The following is a 12,500-nucleotide window of genomic DNA, read 5'->3' on the forward strand; positions in this document are numbered from 1 at the left end:
TCACAAAAAGACGAAAAAAGAGAACTCTTCTGCCGTCCAGAATTGATTCACAGCAACAGTCCAACAATTAAACTAACAAAGTGAATTTTGTAAAAATCCATTTTCAATTTGTTCACAGATATAAAGTGCCATTTATGCACTTCTACCCTATGGTAAAGTGAACGTCTAACTCCAAAGAGACAGGAATGCAATTGACGTGCGCGTGCGTGCGCGAGTGTGTGGGCATGTGTGCGCATGTGTGTGTGTGTGTGTGTGTGTGTGTGTGTGTGTGTGTGTGTGTGTGTGTGTGTGTGTGTGCACCCACAATTATTCTTTGGGGGACTATTTCACTATGATAAGTGGTGACTTAAAAGTATAAATAGTCAAATATACTTCACTAAGTGACATTTTCAAATTTGTACTTGAGTTAAAGTCGTGGTACATGCTTTTAAAAATACGTATTAAAAAATATCAATATCAATGCAGTGCTGTATTGTTCTTTTTTTTCAAATATATTTAAAAATATATATGAATAATATAGAGAAAATAGCTGATCACAACGTGTTGCATCACAACACATTGCAAGGTAAATGTACTTTGTACTTTGAGTATGGTTACAGTACTCAACCCAAGTAAATGTACTGTAGTTACTGTCCACCACTGCATATACTGTGTAGGCTACATCCTCAGTTTTCTGACATGCCTCCACTGTTTCTGTTTTTCTATCAAACTCTGCATTCTCTCTCTCTTCCCTCTTTCTCTCCTACTGCAATTTGAGATAAGGGGTATCCCTGCTGCAGGGAAGGAAACCCAAATGAGATCCTCTGTTGCTGCTTTGTGTGTGTGCAACTGTGCGTGCGTGCGTGCGCTCACAAAATAAAGTTGAACAAAAAGTTGTAATCATTTCCTCTGTCACGTGTGCGAATTTGTGTGTGAATGGATTGGCGAGGGTGTTGGAGGTGGTGTGTGCTTGTTTCTCTGTACCTCTATGCATGGAGTCGGAGTGAATATAGGCTGAGTAAAGCAAGTGGGGAGGGCTGTGCATGGCAAAGTGTGAGTCACCAGGCATTGCCATGCAATCATTAAGTGGCAGCAACACCACATTCATTGGCTGGTTGACATTATTTCTCTGGATAGAAGAAATGATCCAACCCCATGTTAAAGAGGCAGTGCCACCGTCCTATTTCCTCCTAAATAATGATGATTGAGTATTATTATTACTGGTAAGACGCCTCAGGGCGGGATTGCGCCAATTCTTGGCCATCTGGTCAGTGATGTAAATCGGACCAGTTACCCATATATGGAGATCCATGTACTGTATATAGTACATCACTTTTATGCCCATACATAGAGATCCCTGTCTAAACCAGCCGCACAGATATGGGCTGTCTTCCTCCATATATGGCATTCCCATATGAAGTCCTGTTAGATATGGGCTTAATATTGATGACATCAGGGATCTCCATATATGGGCATGTTAGAGTGGTTCCCATGACATCACAACATACAATATATTTTATGCCCATACATGGAGATCCCTATCTGAACCAGCCACACAGATATGGGCCATGTCTTGGCCATCTGGCCAGTGATATATATCGATGACATCACAGATCTTCATATATGGGCATAAAAGGGATTCTGGGGAAATACCCATATACGGACTTTTACATAGGTGATGTCACCTGTGATATCATATCATGATGTGTCAAGGGAACACCTCTAGTACTAGATACTAGATATTATCGGCCGATATTAACATACAAATGTTATATCGGAGAATTTCGGTATCGGATTGTATTAATTAGTTGAACTGCTGTAGGCATTTATGAATGCATCCAGTGGTGTGTTATTTCCACGAGAATTATGTGACATTAGTTTTGTTGAAAAAAGTCTGTAAAATGCATGCGTCTGTGGTTGATTAATTAAAGAGCTGGACAATATCGGAAAATCATATATCGGCAAGAAAGCCAATATCAGATTTTTCCCACCTTTTTTTAGTGTGGTTGCCCCTGTAGGGCAACCAGACTATAGTACTTGTCCAACTTTATTCCATCCATCTTTCCATCGTTCTTTCCATCTTTCTAGATAAACTCTTACAGTAACATGACCGAGCTACTCTGACATCAGACCACGTGAGACTGACACAGTATGTCCATATATGGTCATTTCAAGATATGGGCTTAATATTGATGACTCGTGTCACAGCAACCACATCTTTCTAGTTTCTCCTTTTTTCTTTTTTAAGTGTACAGTGTTAAAATGCAGTTTTTCTGTAGGCACATCCCACAGATTAAGAATTCCAGGTTGTGACTTTAGGATCTGCCACTTCATACACAGTACCTGGACAATAGACTGAGGTACTCTTTATTTTATTTTATTTTATTTTGTAATGTATTTATGGAGTATACACGTTAATGTGTAATTGATAATGTTTGCTATTCGACATTTTCCTTTTTTTCCCCCTCTCTCTACTACTACTATTTATGACCGCAATCCTTGGGAGCTTGTAGCCTACAGAACATCATTTCAGCCAGTCTTTTACACCTGTAAACTTGCGCTTTGAAGTTGAAGCTGGAGTTTTGATTCTCAACAAAGGACCTCAGGAACACTCTTGTTCCACTCTTGAGTACAACCAAACTGTCATTGTTCTGACTGCTGACCGTGCACCTACAGTATCTGTGCACGTGTCCATGTGCTTCCAACTTGCTCGACAGCATGCAGTAGCGATCTTACACTTCTCCTATAAATAAAGACTTCCCATCAACAATGCTGGTGTGACATTAGCTGCAACAAATCGTGTTTTGCATACAGTACGTGCATTACACAGACTCTCAATACGTTCCACCTTCTCACTATACCGGAACATTCCCTGGTTGTTGTCGTGCATTCACATTGGACTCAACACATTATTTTGACTCTTTCTATCAAATGTTTGCAAGTAACAAGCAAATCTTGTGAAACAACGAAAGAAAGAAGAATGTCTGACAGAGATGCTTGCAGCTTACAAAAAGGAACCAAAACTTTTTAACAACACCGGGGTGGTCTACTCTAGTCTAGAGGAGTATTTACCAAATATATATATAGTGTATGTGTGTGTGTGTGTGTGTGTGTGTGTGTGTGTGTGTGTGTGTGTGTGTGTGTGTGTGTGTGTGTGTGTGTGTGCGTGCGTGCGCGCGTGCGTGCGTCAGCGTGGGCTGTTGCTATAGCTTCCAGCTCAGTGTGTCCTAGTGCTTGCTGTCATGGTGACCCTACATGATGCTGCCAATAGAACAACTAGACAAATGCATGTTCTCTTTAATTAAATGAGGAAGAGCACTTCTTCTAGAGTGAGTTGAACTGACGTTTCCATTACAAAGACATGTCTGCATGGTTGAACGAGTGTGCAGTGTGCAATACCACAAACACGCAAATGTTAATGTTCAGCTTAGCTACGTTCTAGCCTGGGAAACAGACGACTCTGTCAGAGCTAAATCATTTGCTTTTCCACGTCTGTGATTACAAAACTTCAAAGAACAATTCAATTTCAGTTAAAAATAGCACACCTACAATCTCACAACACCTTGAGGTGCAACATAATTGTGAGTTTGTAGATCGGCTATTTTAGAAAGGTTTGAATAAGACTTAAGTGGTCAGATAGAACTGAACGCATTAGGAATAGATGTAAGTAGAGGTTACTGTTTAGTAATAGATTTATGTGGCTTTTTATAACTAATGCTTAACTTGTATCATCAAAATAGCCACTACATAAGCGGAAAAGGCGCCACATCCCGATTAAAACGTTGTACAACAAATGATCGGCTTAAGGCTGATGCTCTGCCCAATTGAGCTCAAAACCTAAAACATCCAATGTACTAACAGCTTTTAGCTGCATTTTTCAATCACACGACCATCAACAGCTTGTTAGAATGTTGTGATTTTAGCGCTAGCTTATGCCTTCATGGCGCTGGTCAGTTCAGTACCTGTCAAGGTTGAGTTTGTGGGCCAACATCCTCCAGTCATTGCCTCTGGTCTGCGGTGCGTCCAGACTGCCACACAGCTTCTGTCTGATGGACAGAGGGATGCGAAAGGCGTTGGGGCCCACTAAGGTAGTGATACTGCTGGCTGGATCCATCAGAGATGTGTCTATGCACTGGACATCCTGGGTTCAAAGAAACAGAAGCAAGGCATAGGCTGCATATTATTTCATTGATGTCGTCCGCATAGTACAATCCACTTTGTTAATTTAACTCTGAGAGTGAACAAATGAAACCAACTGAAACCTTATATTTGTACACTGCATGTCAGAGTTAAATTAACACTGAGGATTTTACTGTGTAACGATATACTGTATTTATATGAAAACCACAAAAAAATTATATGAGACCACAGGCTACACAAACCACAAGGCCTAGTTGTGATGATGCCCTTGCTATTTATTTCCTTTTGTCTAACGTTCTGCTTGTGCTTATTCTGCATTCACACAGTGGCTTCCAAACACCTCTTCTCTCACCTTCTCTCACTAAACCTACAAGCCATCATCTGCTATTCCCGGTGCTGAAAGGAAGCAGTAACATAATGAACGTTGAGCTGGCAGGAGGAAATAACAGCCTCCACGGTTGATGTAAATGATTAGTATTTACAGCATCTACTTAGCCCGCATTTACAGCAGAAAGCTTTCTGCTGCTGGAGGACTGAATGATCGATGCACAGTGCGTCTCTATTTTTCTGCTGAAATAAATGCCCACGGACCGGGCCTGTCCTCCATTATTCAGCACGTTGTGGGCTGCTGACCGCTGATCACTGTTGACCGGTGATCATCAATACGAGAGAAATGACAACGAGGTCTATGAAAACAAGCCCAGAAGAAGCACGTAGGCCACAACTAGGCTCACAACGCATTGTGTTGTGAGCTTGTATATCTTCAAGTGAAAGGTTTTTAATATGTTTTGAAACATTAAAACAACAAGGGGTCGTCTCTTTATGTGTTTCTGGTAATATTACTATCCGCTCAAAACAGAATTTTGACAAAAATGTCCACCACAAGCCAACATGACGATGATCCCTGAAAACAACACAAATCTGGTATTGGAGGTCCCTGGCACCAAAAAGAACTCAGTAGTACACTGCATACAAGAAAGTGTTTGTGGATGAGACTAAATAAGGGAAGTACAGTACAGTTTGTATGTATTCATGACCATGCCTCCTTGTGGAACAACGCCAGCCTGACACAGTAAAGACCTTGTTCCTCATAATCACCTCATCTGCTCCAATAAGAATTCTGGTGTGTAACTATTACCTGTGACACGGCGAAAGAATTCAAAGCAGTGATAATCCAGTGGAACTATCTGACCTCTGACCAAAACGCTTTGCGCACGCAGCGCACAGTTACATGGCCGAGCTAAATCAAAGGCCTGTTATTCCGGGCGTGTTATGTGACCCGCAGCCGACGCTGTGAATGATTGAACAGAGTCACAGAGCCATAGCAGGAGTCCTGACTGTCTTAACAGCTAGAAGTAAACTTAGGTGACTTTTAGCACTTTTGGTTGTACATTGAGAAGGCAAAGTCCACATGAAATAGCATTTTGAGATGTATCTAACTTCTGTATCGTGATGTATTTCAGAGCCAAACAGCATGCCATAGGAATTCAATTTGAGTGGTTGTGTCATTACAAACACAGAGAATTGTTGGTTGAAATTGGTTGGCTGGTCTATATGCAGGTGAGCACACATTAGATTGATAAATGGTATTTTGAAAGAAGAAGACAGACAATGATTTATTTGGTGTAGAGGGGATAATTAAGGGGCAAGGTATACTGTAGATCCCTGGCAGATCCCAGTCAATGAGGTAGGGTTTAATAGGTTTAAGTGTTATGCATTAATGAGATGTGATGCGTAATTACTACTCAGGCTTAATGCTTACATCAGGCTTAACTCCAAGTTGGACAGACAATCAATAGCCAATACCATCTGATTACAGTTTGTCTGGTTTTCTGTTGCTTGATTCAAAAAGATGCCAAAAGTCATATGCACAGATGACAGTGGCTGTGTGTGCATGTGTGTCTATCTAACTATTAATTTAGCGATTGTCAGTCTGACCATCTGCATGCTGACATCACTGATACTACACAGTTTCGTCGTCATGGTAACCGCCTGTCTGCATGCTGACATCACTGATACTAGACAATGTCACCGTTACAGCCACCGTTACGTCATAATCCTGCGACCCATGAGGAACACATTACATTACACAATACATTAACGTGCTGTGTGGTGAAATGCAGCGGGTTTTGAGGTCGCGGTGGTTTATATCCGGGGTGTCAGTGTCTGTTGGGACGGGCCTGGGGCTTTTGCTGTCTGCTGTAAGAGGGGATCAGCAGCAGAAGGAGGACACACACACCAGTGGTCTCCTTTGTCACCTCCCTGTCGTCCCCATACCCAGTGTAGAGGCCACCTCCACGGACCTGACAGTGTACAAGGGGGCCGGGGCAGTTACCAAGTACGCCTTCCCCTCATTGGCCAACCTCAAGACCAGAGAGTCCTATGTCACTTCCTATGACCCCCGCACCCGCACGGCATCCTGGGTAATGGAGCAGCTGAATCCCTCCTCCATCACTGGACCTTCAAGCAGGAGCAACTGTGACTTCAAAGAAGATGACAGCATTCACGTGTACCATCGGTCGACCAACGCAGACTACCGGGGCAGTGGCTTTGACAGAGGCCACTTGGCTGCAGCGGGCAATCACAAGTGGAGCCAAAAGGCCATGGACGACACCTTCTACCTGAGCAACATCTCACCACAGAATCCTCATATGAACCAGAAGGCCTGGAACAATCTGGAGCAAATGTGTCGTTCACTGACCAAACATTACCACAATGTCTATGTCTGCACCGGACCGCTGTACCTGCCCAGACCAGAGCCTGATGGGAAGCTGTACGTGAAGTACCAGGTGTTGGGACGAAACCACGTTGCCGTGCCAACACACTTCTTCAAAGTGTTGATTTTGGAGCAGTCTGATGGGGTGGAGCTTCGTTCCTACATCATGCCCAACTCACCCATCGACGAAGAGATCCCCCTGGAACGCTTTCTGGTTCCCATAGAAACCATCGAGAGAGCCTCAGGACTGCTGTTTGTTCCCAATCCCAACATCATGAAGAGAACCAAGAGCCTACAGGCCATCACTGCTAGGTAAAACTACAGATGCCAGCCACCATCACCAATTTCATATGCCCTGAACGAAGACCCGATCCTACCCGAGGGATATATTTTGGAGGGATATATTTTGGACCCGACCTGGCTCGGTTCGGGTCTATAGTTCCGGGCAGACCCGTGCTACCTTCTACAGTACCCGGTCACCACCACCACCAGCAGGTTGATTTGTAATGTAATTGTTTGTACTGGACCACCTCTTTGAGAAGAGGTTCGGCAAACGCAAGGCAGTAGTGGGGATGTTGTCCAAAACCGCTACTTGTCAGGAAATGAGGGGGAGGGAACTCCAATGTCCTCTGTATTTATTTAATCATAAGCTCTTCTTAATATTTTTCATTCTGTCTGTGTCCTTTTTTTGCCCGTATATGGAGATCTTTGTGATTCTGGGTAAATTTTATGCCCATATATGCCCATATATGGAGATATCAGTCTATCTGTGTCCATTTTATGTTCATATATGGAGATCTGTCTATCTGTGTCCATTTTATGCCCATATATGGAGATCTATTTATCACAGAGATTTTTTGTTGACTCATGTGGCGTACGTGATGCCAGAGCCTTATATGAAGTGATGTCAGAATGAGTCAGCGCTTGCGCCGGTTCCTCCAGAACTTCGCATACGGAGATTCCGAACGCTTCATGTCGCTTCCGGTGCATCGGTCGGGTCGAGGCCGGGCACTGCACTCCGCGCCGCGGCGGGGACTGCGCGTGCCGAATCTGAAGCTGGTGGGACCAACGGTTCTCGAGATACGTGGATTACATACATACATACACGCAGAGACACATACACGCAGAGACTTCTCGCATTTATTGTAAGACTAGAATCTCGGCAGCCTGGCCAACTCAGGAATGATGTAAATAGGGGATGAATGTCCCGCCCTTTAATGCAAACCCCATTATACCTGTTGTCATAGGACCCGTTTTGACCATCTGTTTGCCTGTGTCCATTTATACCCATAAATGGAGATACTGGTATCTGTCTGTCTGCGTCCATTTTATGTCCATATATGGAGATCTTTGTATGTATCTGTCTGTCTGTGTCCCTTTATGCCCGTATATGGAGATCTCTATATCTGTCTGTCTGTGTCCCTTTATGCCCATTATGGAGATCTCTGTATCTGTCTGTGCCTCTGACTGTGTTGCAGAATTTGAGGCTGGTGGGACGATGGTCCCATTATACCTGTTGTCATAGGACCCGTTTTGACCATCTGTTTGCCTGTGTCTATTTATGCCCATATGGAAATCTCTGTATCTGTTTGTCTGCGACCATTTTATGCCCATATATAGAGATCTCTGTATCTGTCTGTCTGTGTCCCTTTTATATATATGGAGATCTCTTTGTCCCTTTTATGCCCGTATATGGAGATCTCTGTATCTGTCTGTGTCCCTTTATGCCCATTATGGAGATCTCTGTATCTGTCTGTGCCTCTGACTGTGTTGCAGACACAGTGCTGGTCCCTGAATACCCTGAGGTCAGACATCAGCTCCGAATACAGAGATTCCAAACCTTTCGCGCCGGTTCCGGAAAACCGCGTATCGGGTCGGGCAGAGGCCGGGCACTGCATTCCCTGATTATTATTATTTTTTTACTTTTATCTAACTGATAAAAGTCAAATGACCGATACATTGTTCAAACTGACGTATTGGTCAGGCTGTACTTCCTCTTACCTCCTCCAATGTGTTGCTGAGCTGAAAGATCTGTCCCTCCCCCTCAACCTGCCGTACACACAGCTTACAGCTGAGCTCCGTGGTGGCTGGGCTCAGGCGCTCCAGGGTGAACGTACAGTGGAGACTTCTCTGACTGCTGCTCCACACCTGGTAGAAGGGGATCTCCTGCGAGACGCACAGGAAGGGAGGAAAGGGGCTGTGAGTGGTTTCTTCAGCAAGTATTTTCAGCCCAGTAATCCATCCCGGTGGGAAAACCTGTTCCAACTGCACCGAGATCAATCCCAGGAGGGCATGAAGGGCGAGCTATATGCTTCATTATGAAAAATAGAATTGCCTTGCTAAACTCGTGTGATAAACAGCTGCTTAATTTAGCGACTATTCATTTCTTCTTCTGTTACAGTACAGTGGCTGTTCTTATACAGTAGTGCAAGAAACAAAACAAAAAATCATCAGAATTCTGATGTGAAAGTGAGCCAGAGGCTGACCCGCACTGTGATTACAGGTGCTGTGGTAATACTCTTCATTCCCACTTCTAACCACTTTCAACCTAAGGTCCCTATTCAGGTGAACATTTTCAACGTTTCTTTTTTTTGTGAGTGAGGAGCCACCACCAGGAGGACGTACAGCAGAGGCTTCGTTCTGCCCCTCCGCCCCAACACATCCTGCCAGGGGCGTCACAAGGGGGGGACTGAGTGACTAGGGCCCAAGGTGGAGGGGCCTTCATTATTTTGTACTTTAACTATTGAAAAATAGCAGATCTCAGTGCCGCGCTGCAAGCTTGTAGATATGCTATTTTTGAAAGGTCGTGAAAATGTGTGCAAATCTTTGAATATGTGTATTTTTTAAGCAAATATTTCTAACTCAAATTTTGCTTCTGGAGGGTCCCTGGAACTAAATATTTTGAGATGGGGGTCCGTGGCCAAATACATATCATTATGGGGGTCCTTCACATGAAAAAGTTTGAGCACCACTGACATAGAAACTTAAGTTTATCAAAAAACCTTAGAAGGATTTGAAATATTCAAAGATTTGAAATTTTCAAGATTTTTCAAAAATACCAGATCTACAAGCTCGCAGCGCGGCACTCGGTCAATTAGTTAAAGCACATAATAATGCGTTCCCAGTCTAAATGGGTTAAACCCCCTCCCCCTATGAAGAACATTCATGGGGGGCCCGCAGTGAATCCTTGTACCCAGGGCCCAGAATTTGCTCCCTGCTGACAGGTGCTGAGCGTGTCAGCCCGTAGGAATATGTCCAGTAATATCACCCTCCTCAAACTCCGGCCAATTATGATCGTATATAGACTCTTGACAAAGCCGGATGCAACACGGTGGAATTGAACCCACAACCCCTGCAGTGGTAGATAGGCACTTTAGCACTGCACCACCCGAGTGCCCAAATTTGGGGGTCCTTGACATGAAAAAGTTTTGAGATGTCTGCGTAACATGAATCAACTCACCTGATACTTAGCAATGAGCTTGCTCTTCCAGTGTGTGTGCGGCACATCGTGGATGGAGAGTCTCAGGTTGTGTGTGCTGTCTTTGAAGTTCAGAGTCTTTGGCTCATCCAGAAGCTTTCCTCCCATCTGGGTCTCCATCTGAAGAACCTCCTACATAAGAACCAGAATTGGAGCATTAACGCAATTCTCTCTGAAGACATTTCCCTCTGTTCAGTAGTGGACAGTCACAAAGTACATCTACAGTACTTGAGTACTGTAAAAAATAGTGTCTGTACTTTGAGTTCTTGTTTTTTGGATACTTTTGACTTCTACTCCGCTACATTACAAATACAATATCGTCACTGTCGGGCCAAAACCTCGTATCTCCAAGTTTCAAATTTGTCAGTTTTTCCGCAAAGTAAAGCCCTGCTTCATCAGACAAGGCTGTCGCACAAAAGTAGTGAAAACAGCAGATCTACAAGCACACAACGCCTCGCGGTGTGACACACAATGGGCATACATGGGGGCAAAATACCGTTCTCTTGCTCGCTTGTCGCATTAAAAACAACAGACACATCTATACTTTGACTCAAGCACTGAGGTTGAGTACTTTGTCCACCGTTTCTTTCTTGTGGCAGCATTTCATTATCCTTCCCGTTTGGCGCGTGCACTTATCTTCTGTCTCCTCATTAGCTTGCATGTTTTTTATAGCTTCTGAATCTTGGAGTTCATTTTGCGTGCTGCAAGCAAAGCTTGGCAGATTTCAAATTGGGCTAAAACAAAAGCCAGATCTCTCAGCTGCTCCTCCAAGAACAGTTGGTCAGTATATTGTCTGAGATGCAGAGAATTGCAGAACACCCATATGGGAACATTTTGATTGGCTAAAGTTCTACCAGAAAGCATATTTTCGTAGTGTTAATTGGGATTTGGAAAGTAAACTCTTCGAATCAAAATATTTTTTTTATCTCTTCTGAAAACTTTAAAATGGTGAAACAAACCAAACCAAATCTCAGTTCCCATTCGGTTGTTGGTTTCTAAGTATAGTCAATGTAGCGAAAGAAAGTTAGTTGATGTTTAGACCTGAGGCAGATTCTAAAAATGCCTTCTGAATCCTAACAGTTTTCTGAAAAGCTTCAAATTAAAAAATAATTCATGTTGATACAGAATAGCAATTTAACATCTTAAATTACACAAATGTCCTGGATTGAAAGGTATAGACGTATAGGTTAAATGTGTTAATATTGTCCACTTGATATCCTTGTCCATACAGAGTGAAATCCCCAGAGTTAATTCATTCATTTGTAATTCCAAAACTATACAAATGAAACCAAATGGACCCTTATTTGTAGTGTACACTGTCAGGGTTATATTTAATTAACAGTGTCGATTTGACTGTGTCTTGTGTCTCAGAGAATAGAGGAAACAGCAGTTTTCACTTTGCTGAGCTGCAGTTGTCAATAACACATCGTACAGGGCGTTCTGTGGGGATTTACACTTCATCCTTTTTAAATTGACTACATCAAATAAGCCAGCGCCACTAAGACACCAAGGAATTATACCCTGATGCCTTAGAGCGTGGATCCTGATGTGTAGGGCTGTAACTACTACTGACCTGAAGAAGATCCTGTGAGATCGAAACGTTGTTGTAAATGTAAATCCTTTACCTAGAAAATGGTGTGCAGGCTCTACCTCTTTTCAAATTAGTTTCATTGGCCCAGCATCCACCGTCGATGCGTGTGTCAATAATTATGCTTTAGGGCTGCCAACGATCAATTCTTTTCTAAGCGATAATTCTGTCTGCGATGAATCGAGAAGCGCATTTGAATATATACCGTATTGTATATACAGTATGGATATTTTTACATCAATGAATCAATGTGAAAAATCGCATCACTCCGCATGGTATCAAACACGACACACGTGCATATCTCCTTGTATGGGCCGTTCTGTCCGTGACGTTAGTTATCTCCATACATGGTGATCCGTGCTCATTGCGACCGAAGGTCGCAGTTTACTATGAGAAATGTCACAGCTTGTCAGTGTCCGTGTAAACCCATAGACCGTAAAAATGTGTCATCATGATGTCATCATGCTCTGATGTCACTGTGATGTCACACTAACAGAACCCATTTTTATGCCCATATATGGAGCTAACGACCTGGGGATTGAAAAAAAAGAAAAAACAACGGCGCGGTCCAAGAAGGAGGGGTGGCGGGCTCATGTTTA

The 12,500-nt window shown here is 43.2% G+C and overlaps 2 protein-coding genes across 2 annotated transcripts in view; one reads left to right on the forward strand and one right to left on the reverse strand.

Moving 5' to 3' along the window:
• Positions 1–12,500, reverse strand: part of LOC308295526 (netrin receptor UNC5C-like) — a gene marked incomplete at its 5' end in the record, with an annotated part of 164,968 nt that overhangs the window by 2,303 nt on the left and 150,165 nt on the right. Inside the window, 3 exons of the mRNA XM_080738578.1 lie at positions 3,942–4,120; positions 8,837–9,001; positions 10,296–10,445. Coding sequence (XP_080594704.1) covers positions 3,942–4,120; positions 8,837–9,001; positions 10,296–10,445 — 494 coding nt within the window. The remainder of the gene's footprint in view (positions 1–3,941; positions 4,121–8,836; positions 9,002–10,295; positions 10,446–12,500) is intronic.
• LOC308295984 (endonuclease G, mitochondrial-like) lies at positions 6,237–7,151 on the forward strand (the record flags this gene model as incomplete). The annotated part of the gene is made up of 1 exon (XM_080739089.1): positions 6,237–7,151. One exon carries the CDS (start codon positions 6,237–6,239, stop codon positions 7,149–7,151), a length of 915 nt encoding a protein of 304 aa, XP_080595215.1.

The sequence above is a fragment of the Nannobrachium achirus genome (assembly GCF_963921795.1).
Source record: "Nannobrachium achirus genome assembly, chromosome: 12".
Classification (NCBI taxonomy): domain Eukaryota; kingdom Metazoa; phylum Chordata; class Actinopteri; order Myctophiformes; family Myctophidae; genus Nannobrachium; species Nannobrachium achirus.